Source organism: Mchenga conophoros, linkage group LG4, assembly GCF_057382185.1.
Source record: "Mchenga conophoros isolate Kocher_MC1m ecotype Shallow Benthic linkage group LG4, M_conophoros_male_GT1.1, whole genome shotgun sequence".
In the NCBI taxonomy this organism is placed as follows: Eukaryota; Metazoa; Chordata; class Actinopteri; order Cichliformes; family Cichlidae; genus Mchenga; species Mchenga conophoros.
Window position 1 is genome coordinate 6531516 of NC_140529.1, and position 16763 is coordinate 6548278.

The window sequence follows — 16763 nt, forward strand, 5'->3', positions numbered from 1 at the left end:
TAGCAAACTATATAACTGAGAGAAAGTGGTCATCTTTTGCTAAATCTAATATCTATATGTGAAAAAAAACCATGTATTAGAGTAACTTGGTCATACAGTAAGTACATTTTGATGCATAATGTCTAAATAAAGTAGACACACTACTAGCTAACTTTTTTTGCTTGCTTTGGGTCACTTCCTGATTGGGGAAAGTAAGTATTCATTGTTCATGTCAACAAAGTTCAGTGTCAACTCTAAACCTGCCTTTGTGAATTATTTGAAGGTGAAGCAACAAATTAACAAGTTATTACAAACATTAGCAGTTTTGGAAGTCATGTTGCTGCCACACGGATCAGCTAGCTGCTAGCGCCTCTGCTACAGTGGTTGCTAACCCTGTCTGCATGCTTGTAGTATGAAAAACTGCTCCTCCTGCTGTGGCAAGTAAAAGAGCCAGGATATAATAAGGATAAGAATACGAATTATTTTGCACTGCAGACATGTTTCATAAAGCTAAGGACTGCACAGCTGGATAATTATATATGCGTCTAAGAGGATTTTCTGATGGTTTCTCTATATAAATAATTGCACTTTGCTCCTTTTCACTTTTACTCTTATTGTTATTTTGTGGCTTTTCCCCCTAAAATTATTAATACTTGCAACTGAAATATACTAAATCAGAAAAAAAGTTTAGAGATCAGATTAAGGACTCTTTCAAATCACGTCACCTTTAATTCTCCTCCAACTGTAACCAAAGCCGTCCTGCCCACCTGCTATTCAAACCCTTCCAAGGGGCAGCCAATCAGAAGAAAGTTGGCAACAGAAAGGGAGCTTAAATGGCTAAAATAAAGAACAAATGATTCACACTATGTGCAGAGCCACTCCACTCATAGCGGCGACCTTCGAAGGACATTTGAAAATGTACTTTTTGAATTTTCTTAAGTGAATATTCAGGAAATAGATTAACTGTCCAGGCTACCAATTCTTGTTTCTGTTACTCTATATCACAGACATTAAACTGTCATATATCCCATGATGTTGCAATTGTTGCAGGTTTTAAGAGAATTTAAAGGAGCTTTTTATCCCTGAAAATTTCATGTGGCTAACTTGTTTAAGTCATAAGGTCAAATCTGACATGTGTTACATTTATTAAATATACATTATATATATAAGTTCTCATCCAAAAACATCTCAGTTGATTCAGAGGGTGATTGGTTTTATACAGTAGTATCCAGCTCCTTTCCTCAGGCTGAGTTCACTTCACAAAGAACAAAGTTTTTTAATAACTTTTTTAATGACTCTTTTATGTATGTATTGTTTTTATTACTGCCATGAAGAGACTAAATACAATTTTATTTTGGAGCCTCGTGTGGTGGGTGAACATCCACGTTAATTCTGCAGACGGAGAGGACGGACAGAGAGGAAAATGCGAGAGGCATTGTTTGCATTGTTGCTCTTGTTCCTGCCATGTCAGGCAGTTCATGATGTAAGTAACTGGCTGGCCACAATGAGACAAAGAGATAATGAGAAAAAGAGAAATTAAATCAGCAACACAGAGTCGTGTTTTCTGTTTTTACTTGCTCAGTATGTATACAAGCACACTTACATTTAAAAACTGCACTTAGCGCCTGTGTAAGAGCTGAGATGCCAGCGGCTGTGATGTTGTAAACTCAGGAATCAGGAGGAATAACGGAGAAACAGGCATGTGGACGTAAATCTGATTTGTGAGTTGAACCGTGGTTGGCACAGATTCGGCAATATCTCGGATGTAAAAGTGGACATTTCTGTGTTGTATTTACTCACTCCTCACTTGTAAGGTCCTGTGTGAGTTTAACCCGATCTCTGAAGCACCCTAGGGAGTACATGCTTTCCAGGACATCAGGGTCAAGCTCAGTTAAGGACAGTATCCTCTTCATACACACTCGGCGAGGGGGAGGCTGCTCTGGACAGGGCTCGTTCCGACCGCCCCTGGCACAAAAACAAAAAGTCAGTCTATTTAGGCTGTGTAATTAAAAATGCTTTCTCTGAAGAAAGTTTAGCATGTGGTGCAGTGAACACCGCCACATCAGCCACAGGCTTTCATGTTTAAGTATAAATAGATCTGGTTTAAGCATGACTATTGAAAGAGATAGTAGAGGTAGTATTGTTTCACTTACACCCTGACAGAAAATAAAAATCTGTAAATAACTGAAAAGCTTAATTTTGCTTTCCAAAATCCAGGCCGGGAGCTACTCTTGGTCTCCAAGACTGCAGGACTGAAGAGAGAAATCCCAAAATAGATCACAGGATTCACTCACCTACTTGTAGTTAACGCTCACTGATGGTGTACTTTATGTATGAGACACGGTATTTCAGTACCAGCATGACTTAAAAGCTTTATATTTAAGAATTGGAATTAGGAAAGACATCTTATGATTCCATAAAATGCTATTTGACTTTGTTAAATTTAACAAGGGGAAATTCTGCAGAGATTTCTTACGCTGCCTTTGAAACAGTTCCTTTGAAGGATCATAGTAAGCTGGTATGTATAAAAAGTCAGCAGGGGTGGAGGTGCATTGAATAGAGAGGGGAAAATGTAAAATGCAAAAAAAAAGCCAGACGGACAAAAGAACAAAATAAAAAGTTAAATATACTTACAGGTACCAGGGGTGTTTCTGTATTGCTTCAAGCTGTATTGAAAAAACACAAGCCAATATTAAAGCACATTAAAGCATATTAAAGAGAATTATTGTGACTTATTTACATGTATAATCACATCTCAACTCTGGGTTCTGGGAAAAATGTCAGCGTTTTTAAGGAAAGCACATCTGTTTATGTTTGATATAACATAAGATGATCACGTTTATGATAATGATTGAGTGATTAATCGTAAATTACCTATAATTTTGAATAAAAATTTTAGTAGATTTACATTTTCAGTAACTCCACCCATGTTCTAATGTCATATTGTGTTACCTGATGTGAGCTTATCATGCTAAAATGATGATTGTTAATAGAAATACCATTATTCTAATTATGTTAGCACAGCTGAAATACGTGCGCTATTTTAAGAAGCAGTATGTTTAGCGTCTGTGTGTCATTTGTCTCATTTGACCAGTTTCGTGTTATATCGGACCATTTGCTTCATTAAAAAAAAACAAAAAACATCTCAAAATGAACCCAGACTTCTGACTCAAACCCATATTTTACAACTACAAGTCCAAAAATAGTTGTGAAGTTGTATCAAATGTACATAAAAACAGAACAGAATGATTTGCAAATCTCACAAACTCACAGTTTTTTCACAAAATAGAAACCACTGCTTCTTGTTTGCTATTGCATTCGAGCTGTTCAACACTCAGCAGCCTAATTTTTTAATTACACGATGTTTTCCATTGGTGAAAAAAAGACATTGTCTGGATGGAAGCATATGTTGCTCTAAAACGTGTACTGATGCCCCCTCAGTTCAGAAACTCTCATCTTTGGTCCCTCACCTTTTTAGTCCAGGAGATGCAGGTCCATGTTTTTCAAAAGGACTTTCAAATTTCAGTTAATCAGACCACAGAAAAGTTTTCCACTTTGCCTCAGTCCATTTTAAATGAGCTTTGCCCAGAGAAGACAGTAGCATTAACCTGCATTTGGGTGTGGCGTCGTGTGTTCACAGACAGTGATTTCTGGAATTGTTCCTGAGCCCATGCAGCGATTTACAGGACAGAATCGTGTCTGTTTGTTGCAGATTCGTGAACCCCTACCCATGTTTTCTTCTGAGTCTTTCTAAGATGTTCTTTTTACACGCAGTTGTATTACTGACCTGTTGCCGGTTAACCTTATTAGTTGCAAAATGTTCCTCCAGCTGTTTCTTTTAGTACCACTTACTTTTATCGCCTTTTGTTGCCCCATCCTAACTTTTTAAAGACATGTTCTAAAAGAAGCCATTTTTCTTACAGGGAAGGTAATGAAACAATGTGAAGCCCATCTTATTAGTGGAAATATTTCAATCTCTACAGGAGTGGACATAAAACCCAGGTCAAACCATGCAATGCCCAGAAGGACCCACGAGCTACATCTCAGGACTGTTTAAAAAGAACATGCCACTACAGCATTGGTTTGCAAAGGTATATCTGAATAAACCACAAAGCCATAGTCCAGACCACAACCTCACTGAGATGCATAAATGACTGCTCACAAACCTCACTGCACTGAAGCGACATTGTAAGGGAGAGCGGACAGAAAATTCCTCCACAGTGATGATGATGAGTGATTGATGAAGTTGACTTGAGGTTATTGCTACCAAAGGTGGTTCCACACGCTGCTAATGTACTCTGTTTTTCACAGCTCTATTTATTAGGCGTTAGCTACTCTTTCTAGCTAGCTAAGATTTGCAGATTTGACAGGCTAACATGATGGTAAACATGCTAACTATTTTTATCTTCATTATATCAACATGTCAGCAAGGTCATTATAGTTATATGAGCTAACTGGTGGAGCATTTAGCCAGTAAAGGGCCACAGATTCTAGTTTTCACAACATGGTAAAAAGTTTCCCTGCAGCAGTCCTACATGCCCTCGTACATTAGATTCTCTGCATTAGGACTGCATATAAGTAGAAGCCATCCCATCGGTCCTGTGCAGCATCTCTTGGGGCTAGAATAATGAAGCAGCTGCAGTTCTGCAAGTGTATAAAAGGAGAAAGTGGGCCTACTGTGTAAGCACTGCATTTATACATCTGCAGAGAGGAAACTTGCAAGCATCTGCACACAGCTAGGGATTTGCATTGGTGAACTTGCTTACAAAGGACTGCAGACAGGAGCCTTTCCAACCGCCTCCTGTTATAAATTAAATGTGATGAAACACTAAAGATGTGTTGCTTTATTTGATCTTAACTACTACTAAACTGGTGTGGAATCTGTCTCCTTGTGCAGTGGGTGGTTTCCATGGAGGCAACGAGGAAGCGGATAGAGACAGAGAGAGTGAGGGAGAGACAGTCTGACCTGGTTTCAGGCTCCATTAATCAACAGCTCATCAGACAAACTCACAGCTTTGATTAAATCTGCTGTAGTAGACTAACTAACCAGACTTTTCCTCCTCTCTGTCCTTATTTTACAGCCCTCTGTGACACACATTGTCACAGTTGTCCCCATCTACCTGCCTGTTAAGCATGAATTAATTTCCACACGATTGCTTTATCTCAGCTTCATTTTATAACCTGAGTTCAATGGAACTTCATCTAGCTGCCCAGAGCATTCACTCATTTCTTTATTCGTTCACTTACTCACCCTACCAGTCTTTTCTTTTTCAAGAATCTGACCTGTAGTTAGAAAAGGTTTTGAGTTCCTGGATTCATTTAAAAACTACAAACTTGCGTCTAAGAATAGAAACAACAAATAGTGGTAGTTCTGTCATTGCTGACTCTACTTCTGTCTTTTAGCAAAACCTTACGGCCATGCCTCTGCTCACTCCTTCTACCCTCCTCGTTTCTCTCCTTCATCCTCCCTCTGTAAGGTCTCGTGTCAGGTTTAATGTCTGTCACATCTTGAAGCAAACCCAGAGGCCGGGTCTTTTCTTTTCCCCTCATCCACCCTTTTAAATGTCCAGGCCACGTGCTGTAAAAAATCCGATAATCCCCACCCTCCTTTGCTACTTTTACGACACCTGAAAGGCTTTTACATTTGATGCAATTTACAAGGATTATGGAAGCAGATCTAACATTAAAATTAGTTTTCGAAACAGCATGATGTTGATTTTAAATAGAGGAAGACAAAAACAGGCCTTTCATTTTAATGGTGCTACAGTTTATCTGGCTGAAATGTTACTGACAAATCATACAAATTGCAGGTACTTAGCTAGTTCAGTTAACACTACATTCCACAGTTCAGTGAAACAGCATCTCCACCTTTATTTTTCGAAATTTTAAAAATGGGAAACGTGAACAGACTGGTAACACACACAATACTGTTCCATAACTCATGTAGGAGAAAAAGAATTGTAGTTTAGTGTTAAGATAGTTACCAAGTACATTTTGATAGATAAGTACATTTTGAGATTACACTGATTTTTACCAATTATTAGGCTACTGCACGTGTTCATATTTCCAACCAATGAAGGAGCTTGCAAAGAAAAGCGTCTGGACTTCTTTGAGTTGCTTGAAGACGTTTCACCTCTCATCTGAGAAGCTTCTTCAGTTCTAAGGTCAAATGGTGGAGAGTCCCAGATTTAAGCCCTGTGGGAGTGTCCCCCGCCCCAAGAGGGTGAAGAGGTGAAACGGCTTCAAGCAACTCCAAGAACTCCAGAAGCTTTTCTTTCCAAGCTCCTTAGACTACGATGACTTGGATGACTGAGAACCTTCGCAGACATATTTCCAACCATCCATTCCACTTATCCTTGCTAAGTTGCGCTGGAGCCTATGCTAGCTACCATGGGCCGAGAGGCAAGGTACACCTTGGACATGGTGTTAGTCTGTCAGAGGGCTAACAAATAGAGACAGACAACCAATCGCACTGATGGGCAATTTAGCATTACCGATTAACTTCACCCCACTAACTGCATGTCTTTGGACTGTGGGTGGAAGCCAAATTACCCGTAGAGAACCCACACAAACACAGCGAGAACATGCAATCTCCACACAGAAACGCCCCGGCCAGATGGTGGAATCAAATCATGAACCTTTTGCTGTAAGGCAACAATGCTAATCACCACACCACCATGCTGCCTATGTGTTCATATTTCAATAAATATAATTTATTTCAATGTCATGAGGCAAACAACTCACAGAATGGGTAATAATTTATGGCTTTGACTCTTAGCTGGTAACACTGGCTAGGACCTCCTACTGCGACAAGCAGGACCAACCTGCTATCTGTGCAGGCGGTATTCTTAAGGAAGTAAAGCCCAGTTAATACTGTTAGTAGGAAGCTAGCTTGCAGATATGCTAATGAATGTCGGTCAGATGAGCAAGTCCAACAATGTCTTTATCTGGAACAATCCATAGCCTGACAAGTTAGCTTAAAGTCAGCCATAATTACAAAATGTTTAGTTGTGTTCGTTGTAGACAAAATGAATCAAATTAGAGTACACTTTTTGATTTGTATAGTCATGCCTAATCTTGTGGGTTGAAGCTCCTTTATTCTCCTTCCGACAGATTTTAACAGGAAAACGAAAAGAATTCAGAGAGAGCTCTTCATCTTTGCTTCCAACATGATGTTGGATAACCTCTTCAATGTCACTGTAGTTACATATCTTGTGCGTTGCTGCATTATTATTATATAATCAACGAAAACTAAAACATGGGCTCAGAAAATCTAGGTAAATCACCATCAGCTAATGTTGGTAATAGTGACATGTTCCCTTCTTACCGTTAGTCTCTTGTCAGAGTTGACTTCTATCATTCCTTTGAGCAAAGCTTGGCAGTCAGGAGGTATAAAGTGTGGCATGTGGAATACTCCACTTTTCACTTTCTCTAGAAGCTGCCGCAGGTTGTCATGATCAAAAGGCAAGGCACCCTGGAAAGTGACGGCAGACGATGGAGAGAGAAAGGATGAGATTAAGAAGTACTGGTGGTTTAATCAAAAAGAAGAACTGCTCACCAGTCTGCAGCTGGCAACTTTGTGTCAAAATTGTTTTCCCAGTCAACCCTAACCATTTAAAGTCTTTATGTACAGATATCAGAATTGCTTTTTTGGTCCAACTCTTCTATCCAAATTGAGATGTATCTCATCTAATAATAGCTGGTGACATTCAGAGTAAGTACCAGCTCCACACGTTACACCTTACGATATCCTGAGGACTAAGGACATGAACATGTGAAGCTGTGGACACCACTGATAACCAAGGCTGCTTCAAGTCCACCTTAAGGAGGATTAGTTTGTGCAATGTGGTATAGTGTCTTGCAGACAAGTCCCAAAAAACTGGAAAGCACTTAGACATGTGCATGGCACCTTGCATTTATGATGTGACAATTGACATCACTCAGACCCAAGTGGACCCTCGATTGCCGTGTCGAACTGATAAGCTCTAAGTCATCATCTGTAACGAACCCAGTCCAACCCTAACTCTAAATCCATCCCAGGGCAATCTTCGTGTTAAGTAGTTCTCTCTTGTCTTGGCAATCAGGAAACAAAGAAAAATAATAAATAAATAACTCTAACACATTTCAAAAACTATTCAGATTTTTTCCAGAATGATCCATTTGGCCTTTCTCCAAGATATAAAGTTAGGACAAATCACCCAGGGTGACCTCAGGGGTAAAAGCACATGGCAGACCTCAGCCAAGATCTTGGAAATCAGATCACTGTTATTAACCCACATCAAATATTATCCATTGTTTAGCATTTATTGTGAAAGGACTGTGGAAAAGCTGGGAGGGAGAGCAGGGGGAAGACCTGCAGTATATGGCCTCAGGGCAGATTCCACCTGGACCTCTTTAATAACCTTACAGCATATGGTCCCCAGCTTTCTTTCTTTCTTTTCGTCAAAGAAGCACTTTTTGTTCATCTCTCAACCACAAGGTTCAGTTTTGGGTTACGTGGTTACAGCTAATAACTGAGAGCTCAAAGAGTAAATGTTCTAAATAGACATAAGTCGTACAATCATACAAAAAAGAAAAGAGTACACACTATAAGAAAGAGATATAAAAACCCCAGAAGCTGAGAGAATCTTCTTACCACGAGGAGAGCAAACAGAATGACTCCACAACTCCAAACGTCCGCCCTACGACCATCGTACTTCTCACCCTGAAACACCGCAGTGGGTTAATGTTACACATGCAAACACACACAAAAGACATCATTCATTTAAAGTAGGTAACTCACCCTTATGACCTCTGGGCAAGCATAGTGGGGAGATCTGAAAGGAAAGAATTATTTTATTCACCAAGATATCAAAAACGCTTTCATGGATGTTGATTGTGTTGTGATCTGAGAGTACAAAAACTGAGAACACCTGCTTTTTAATCCACGGACTGAAAAGGTGAATCCAGGTAAAACCTACAATCTGTTGCTAATTTTATCATTTAAATCCACACTCCTCCCAATGGGCTGAGCGTTTGAGCTCTTGGTGAATGCTGCCATTGATTATGTAAAAAGCACAATGGATGTTTTATGGGTTGCTTAAATTCATTAAAATACTAAGATACTGCACACATGCTATCTGTTTTATTCATTACAATAAAACTGATAAGACAACTGAACCACAAAATCTTCTTTGTGGTCTTTGCCCATACTCACCCACAGCTGGTTTCCAGCAGACTATCCCCAACTTGTAGCGAGGCCATGCCAAAGTCTGCTATCCTGATGTTGTTCTTCTCATCCAGGAGAAGATTCTCTGGCTTAAGGTCTCTGTGACTGAACATACAAACACTCAATGAAAGCACTGAAGTATTTTTTCCAAGCCGTAAGTAGAAAGAAGAAAGGTACTTATTTGTATATTTGGTTGACTAGTTTGACGTGAACATTCATAGCACAGTGTTTATTAAAGGTTAGGCTTCTGGAAGAGAAAGCCTCCATGTGGTTACATGGAGGCTTTCTCTTCTTCTAATAGGGAACTGGTTTCAATCAGACCAATTATATAAGCAGGTGACATGGCACTCAGATAATGCTAAAAAAATCAACCTGTGTTAGAATTCAAACACAGATGGTGATTGTCATGACTATGCCTCCAAAGAGCCAATCAGCAGTGAAACATGTAAGCCAATCAAGTTGCATATGTGTCACGTTCAGTGTACGTTACCCACACATTACTAACAGTCACCAAAATTTGTATCCACAGTGCAATTTTGTTTGAGTCACCACTAAATATGAAATGAGGAATTTGAAAAATCGCTGTTATCTAACAGCCACAATCAGCAATTTATTAACAAACAAAAATTCTTCATTAGAAGTATATGATGGGCCTAAAAAAAATCACATACAGCTAGCGTATAGGTTTGGAAAACCTTGGGGCTCAATCTGCATTTGGTAATAATTCCACCAGAGACAATTCCTCATTCAAGTGGACTGATTATGCTCTTTTCCAAATCCTCATTTTTATTGAAGAACTCTACTAGAGTAGCTTTCCACAACTGATGATTTAAAATAATCCTTTCCTTAAAGCTAGCCTCTCTTTAAGACAATTTTTCTGCCCCTCAAACAACAAAATAGGAAGTGGGCGGTGCCCGATATGACCATATTAGGCATCTTTCCCTCTTACTGAAATCATGAAGACACAAGAGTAGAAAAAATGATCTGAAACTATTAGTGTTTTGAGTCATAGGCACTATAGATACATTAGCTGACCTGAGTTTTTGAAGGTTTAATGGCTAATATGAGCACCTACCACTGTTTAAAGGGTCCCTTTAAACTTCTAACATAGTCTCATTTGTGCTTTCTTGGCTAGGACACTCATCTAAAAGAGTTTTAATCCTCTACCTTTTTTCTTTGTTAAATAAAAATAAGTGAAATAAATTTAAATACGAATATTCAATAATATTTATTTTAATTCGCCAAATTCTATTATAAAAAGACGATGAGAAGCTAGAATGTGGCTAAATGAATAATGAATTATCTCTCATTTATTCCATCTTGGGAGCCAGTGGGCTAAACCAGCTGCTTGAATATGAAATAGATAAAACAAACCCAGGTCTAATTATTATTCATAACAACCTGTAAGGCCCAGGCGGCAAATATCTGCAGAATCAGTATTTTTGCTTGCAGTTTATCTGATAATATTCATACTGTTCCTTGAGTAGGAGTTTGTAAGCACTGCTTTTACTTGTAGATCTTTAAATTGTCATACTGCTACTTTAACTAAGTAAAGGATCAGAAAAACTGAGAATGATTTAGTTCTTAAAGCCATTAAAGAAAAGTCATCAACAGGCAAACGACAAATGAGAAAGGTTTCCTGTAGCTTCTCACTGACCATATGGAGTGACTATGGCAGAAGTCCAGGGCAGAGATGATTTGTCTGAAGAACTTCCTGGCCTCTTTGGGGGTGAGCCTACCCTTCTTCACCAGGTAATCAAATAACTCTCCGCCAGATACATGCTCCAACACAAGGTACCTGGGTCACAGACAAGAAATAAGTAACATAAAAAACAAAAGGTTTATCTCTGCAGTATATCTTCTATGCCATGTGCTTATTTATCTCGCTTTTGTCTTACAGAACATTCTTCCCTTTTTAATTCAGTGTTGTTTCTGCTCTAGCAGAGATCCAGAAGCAGATTATTTTATGTCAGCAGAAAGGAGAAAGACACAGAGATGTACTCACAGGTATTTGTTATTTTCATAGACATCATGCAGCTTCAGAACATGAGGGTGCTCTATTAGTTTAAGAATAGCTATTTCTCTCTCCACCTGCACAGACGGAGGGAGGGAGAGGTGTAGAGAAAGGTTAAGAGAGAGGGAGAGAGAAAAGAGCAAGTTAGAAATGATAGAAATGGAAATGTCAGACAGAAGAGGAAGGGAAATATGATGTAAGACAGCAAGAGGGAGGACACAAGCATATAAAAAAAGTTGGGTAAAAATTCAGAATAGGCAGACTTGTTTTTCAACTTCTTTTCAATAGTGTGCTACATTTAGTGCAGAATAATCAGAAATAGTAACAAAGTAGAGATGCAATACACAAATTATAATTTAGAACAAAAAGTTCTGAAATTGAAATTGTTAAGAAATCATGAATCAAATGTGCCCTGTTCTAATACCATTATTTACTTTGCGCAAGCTAGTAAGCAGGTCAAAGCCGTAGTAAGCTAGCTCCATTATGCTAGTTACTAATCAAAATGCTAGTTTAAAGCCTGTGTCTTATCTAAACTTTCATGAAGATAAAGACTTGGCATGTACAGAGTGTGACTGTGAATTTCTGGGCCACTATCCAAGTTAAAAATAACAGTTTGGCACAGCCGCTTCTCTTTTGTTTTGTTTGTTTGTCTTTTAACTTTTAATTATAGAAAAATAACCAAACCTTTTAAAAGTATTTTAGCTCTTCACCACACCATCTCTGAACATTTTAACTAGTGCAAAATTGATGTGTCACCGTACATAAACGTGTACCGCTGCAGTAAATATCATCTTACTTTGACAATACGCAGATATCGTTCACGAAGGCCCGTATTAGCTTATAGAGCTATTCTGACAAATTATTAGTGCATCCCCTTTTAGAGCCTGTGTTTTGTTTTGTTTTTTTTTACTCCTGCTTTATGGATGAATAACATTTACAACTCATAGCTAACAAACCTCCAAAGAAATACATAATTACGTAATTTTGCTGCTAACATTTTAGCCTTTTTTAGCAAGCAGCTTCTTAGCTAGCAGGGCTACTATGGTTGAGTCATTTTGTCTCTCAGAGACCATAGTTCAAATTCCACACAGAATTAATAATTGATGTTAATGATGTTTGGTTAGCATCTGAAAACCAAAATAACTTTTTAGGTTTATGAACTAAAACACGGTTTGGATTCAAATATGGCTGCCACTTTTTCAAAGCTCTGTCAAGGTGACGTATCCCTTTTGAAGAGTCCAAAGAGCACAGCTTAAGGCATAAAATCTACTTCCTATTGTAGCACATTACCTGTGTTTAAATGAACCAAAATATTTCTTTTCGGTGACTGTTTCACATTTTGCCTTGAGACCAGGCCGTGTCAGTTGATTCCAGGAGCAGTTTTCTGTAAAACTTATATAGTCACACTTTTTTTTATTAATCTTTGATCAGTCAAAAACCAAAGATGATGAAACCAAAGAAAAAAGCTAGTTTTTCTGTCTAAAGGCCATTCTCAAGATTTATCTGACTAAATTCAGTACTTGTACTTCCTTAGACAGGGGCAGACAGCCCTCATATTAGCTATTGCTAAACTTTTTATGCTTATTGCTTATGTTTTATTACAATACATGAAAATATGGATGCCTATTTTTTAAAAGAAATGTAATTTTAAGTGTTCCTTTTAAATATTTATTCATTCATTCAGCTCTAGTAGCTGTCCACAGCATGACCTATTATAGAGCAGAACACGTGGCAGAGAACTAGGCGCAGCATTGATTTTCCTTCCACACTGGAAGATTGATTGCTGGACAGTAAATTCATGTCATGTCTACTGTCTTTTAAATAAACTTTACAGCTGAAAAATATAGTCTGAAATGCCCTAAAAGTTTAAACAAAGACCTTTGTGAGGCCATTTAAGGACTACTTGTTGTCTATGTAAAACACATCTATGAAAAACTGCTTGGTTTAATTGAATACAACAGGACTGTGACGCAAGAAATATATTTTAAGACAGCATAAAACTAAACATATATGAAAAAGTCTGTAGCCACACAGTGATATCTTTATATTTTGGTAGGAAATTGGGAAATATGAGCAGCAATTTATTGAAACATTCAAAAATGTACAGCAATACAGTATATGACGTAAAAAAAATATTGGTCATACTAAATATAAGTCAGCATTTAGTATGACCACATTTATTCTTCACCATAGTCTGAACTCTCTGAGGCCATTTTCTTGTCATTTCTTAAACTAGTCTTCAGGAATAGTCCTCAAGGCTTCTTGAAGGACATCAAAAAAATCTTCTTTGGAAACTGGCTGCCTTTTGTTGTCTGTCAGCATGATTCCACTCTGCTTCAATACAAGTGAGGTCAACTTTCAGATATTGTTCAAGTTTCAAAGAGAGCCACCTAGACTTCTTTTGCGTTTCTGAGATGGTTCTCCTTCTTCAGGTCATTGACTGCAGATAGTTTTTAGGCCTGTCATTTCTTTTGTCCACCACTTGTTTTTAAAGACACACCACACATGACAAGATTTGCCATGTTTTGGAATCACTTTGTTGGTGCAAAAATTTATTTATTTTTGTCTGTCAAACTGTTCTTTGACATTTTATTTTGCATATTCAGCTAAAAAAATTGGTACAAATTATGTGTTTTTGCAGCACTAGCACTAACTCTTTGCTAAGTTGTCCGTTATGTGTGGACACAGCACTGGTTCATCCCTTGAATTTTGTGCCTTTTTAAGCTTGAGTGATTCAGGGCATTTGTCACGTGCTATTGGTGAATGCTGCTTTTTTCCCAACACAGTTATCAGACTATAGAAAGAAAACATTATTTTGTATTGTTCTGATAAAATAAACACACACATGGAAATGGGACAGGAGCAGGTTCGTGATGTTTAAGCCAAACATACCAGATGTGTGATATATATCTGCCTCACCATGAAATCTTGAGCTATCCGGTGTTTTTAGGATGCTGACATTTTTGCACATCTTAAAACATATGCTAGCACCGTGCTGCACGTCTAGCGCCTAAAGTGTGCCTTGTGCAACCTGCCAGTTCTAAAAAAGACATACCCTGTAAAGCTCCAAGCAATCAACCACATTAAAAACGCCAACATGAACAAGCTATTTAGATTTCAGTTCAGTCCAGTGTATTTCTGCTGCAGTTGCTTTCATCAGAGGGCTTAATTAGCAGAATGAAATCATCCCTATTGTTCGGTATACAGAAGCAGTGCCCACACACACTCGGCAGCTCCAGGTTCCAACACACTGCCGGGCTTTTCTTGACAAAAATAAAGACTCATTTTCTGCTGCTATTTCTGCAGAGTGCAAGCTTAACATGATTTGAGCTTGGCAGCCACCATAATGACAGCCACAGTGCACGGCACAGCTAGAAAGACAGCTGGATAAGTAGATGAGGTGAATTTGGAGTGCTGTACCTTCATTAGAACCGATTCAGAGAGCTTCTCTCTGTTGACGATCTTTATGGCCACCTTCTGCCCTGTTATACAGTGGACACCCAACTTCACAAGTCCTGAGAAGCAAGACAGAGGGAGGAGAAGAGAGCATCTGAATATCGCAGATCATGATGCGGTGTGAATAACAGGAAGGAAGGGACGTCATGATTAATTCAAAAAGCTTTATTCTTCCAACTCAGCTTCAAAAAACTGATTTAGAGTTATCTCCATTCTCAGAAACCTCCTCAAAAATGTTTAGCCTTTGGGAGGCCCTTTAAGAAGGCCGTGGAGGGATAAAACTACAGGAGATGAGAAGACTTAGTGTACAGAATAAATACGGATTAAACCATGAGCTTCGATATTACAGAAATGTTAAAGTAGCTTTGCAGTGGGGTGTTACACCCCGGCGCACCTTGCAGACGCCCTGTTTTTTGCGTTACTCTGCAGGGTGCCTACCTGTCTGTCCCTTCCCGAGGGTCTTCTCCAGCCGGTAAGGCCCCACAAACTGACTGGACTGGCCCACCGTCAGCTCTTTGCTGCTCATCCTTCCCGAGATGAAATTCTATTCCAGATATAAGGCAAATCAAGATAGCGCTCGCTCCTGCTCCGTGCGTAATGCCGTAACGCACATTACAGGCGGCTATACGGCGGTGCAGAGAGGAGGAAAGGAGAAGAGAGGAGGTGCGGACTGGTCGTGATCTAAAGCCGGGCCTCGCAGGCTACTCCCATGCAATTGTTTGTCATGCGGTCAGGAGTGAGAACCGGTCCTGTTTCCACTCTGTAAATCCAGAGTCTTTCAAGTCAGTGTTACCAAAGCACAGGAAGCGGCATCATTCAAGGGAAAGGTAGGAAAAGATCAGAGATGAGGACGTGTGAGGTTTAGCCGGTACCAGAGATGGGAGATGTCCACAGAGGTGCGAACAGTCACATTAAACCCACCCCCCTGCTATAAATAACTGTAGTTTAAAGCTGATTGATCCTATATAGCTTATTCAGCTGGCCAAGAGTACAGCAGTAACGAAAAATCTCATTCAGACCTGGACAGGAAGGCTACATTTGCCACAGATTGATTTCTGTAAGAGCAGTCTCAAATATCCGAAGCCAGAATGCCCTGATCGATATCAGGGACCCCCGTTCTTCTGTTGCCGTCCAAAAAAACTGTTTTCATAATCCTCCCGAGCCCATACATTCCCCTCTTCCTGTCAAGTCGGGCCTCATTTGGTCACAATCTGCCTTTCTGTGTAGATGCGGCGTTGCCCAGATAACAATCTATTATCACAAACAGCATCAGCAAGAAGAATGGGTTTTCCAATATCCGGTGCACACTTTGGCTCGCCCCCTCCCCGGCCCTGCATCAGGAAATAGAGGAAGAGGGGGAAGAGCATCAAAAAGGCAAACAGCCTCGGGGGCAGACCGGGCCAGACGGCCGAAAGGCGTGCTGGCTCGGGACAGCTGCAGCGTGGAGAGGTGCGCTCGGTGCGCCGGGGGAAGGATCAGCGCTCAACCCGGTGATTAATCCCGCTTCTAGAAACAACAAGCATCCTCAGCTGGCCTGGTGGTAGCCGACTCCCCGCCTCTCCTCTTCCCCTGCTCCCTCTCCCCCTCCCTCTCTCTTCTTCTCTGTCTTTCCTTTCTTTCTCGCTGGCCGGTTTTGCTCATGATATCACCGCATCTCCTCCCTTAGCCGGCTGCTTCGTGCACAAGGAGCAGAAGAAAAAAACGCTAAATAAGTAAAAACATTTTAGTTTCGAGTCTTTCAGGTAGTCCGAAGTTGGCCGCATCCATGGGAGTGTTTATCATTGACGGGATGTCCTCCTCTACTCCGCCGCTACCCGTTTTTTACCCCTCTTGTTTCCTCCACCTATTACACTCCTCCTCCTCCTTTTCATGGGTCAGCATCAGCATCCGGGTTCCATAGTTCCCGCCCCACCCCTCCCTGGTGCTACGCCTCTACCTCGTCCAACTCCCCACTCCCCCACCCCACCATCCAACTCCCCACCTCCCCCTCACCACCATCCAACTCCCCACCTCCCCCTCACCACCATCCAACTCCCTTCCTCCCCTCCCCACCCATCCTTTTAACTACTGCAAAGTTCCACAAAGTAAAGTAGAAGTTATAGCGCC

At 40.0% G+C, this 16763-nt stretch overlaps 1 protein-coding gene across 2 annotated transcripts in view; it reads right to left on the minus strand.

The window, feature by feature from the left end:
• LOC146575413 (serine/threonine-protein kinase BRSK1-like) overlaps nucleotides 1–16220 on the minus strand; it is a 37886-nt gene extending 21666 nt beyond the window's left edge. For both annotated transcript variants that reach the window (XM_085270116.1, XM_085270114.1), the window contains exons 1-10: nucleotides 15096–16220; nucleotides 14622–14716; nucleotides 11193–11278; nucleotides 10845–10985; nucleotides 9176–9292; nucleotides 8762–8795; nucleotides 8615–8683; nucleotides 7307–7453; nucleotides 2614–2645; nucleotides 1780–1944 (exon numbers count right to left, since the gene is read on the minus strand). In XM_085270116.1, coding sequence (XP_085126242.1) covers nucleotides 1780–1944; nucleotides 2614–2645; nucleotides 7307–7453; nucleotides 8615–8683; nucleotides 8762–8795; nucleotides 9176–9292; nucleotides 10845–10985; nucleotides 11193–11278; nucleotides 14622–14716; nucleotides 15096–15183 — 974 coding nt within the window. In that variant the 5' untranslated portion in view covers nucleotides 15184–16220. The remainder of the gene's footprint in view (nucleotides 1–1779; nucleotides 1945–2613; nucleotides 2646–7306; nucleotides 7454–8614; nucleotides 8684–8761; nucleotides 8796–9175; nucleotides 9293–10844; nucleotides 10986–11192; nucleotides 11279–14621; nucleotides 14717–15095) is intronic.
• Nucleotides 16221–16763: the final 543 nt, after the last annotated feature.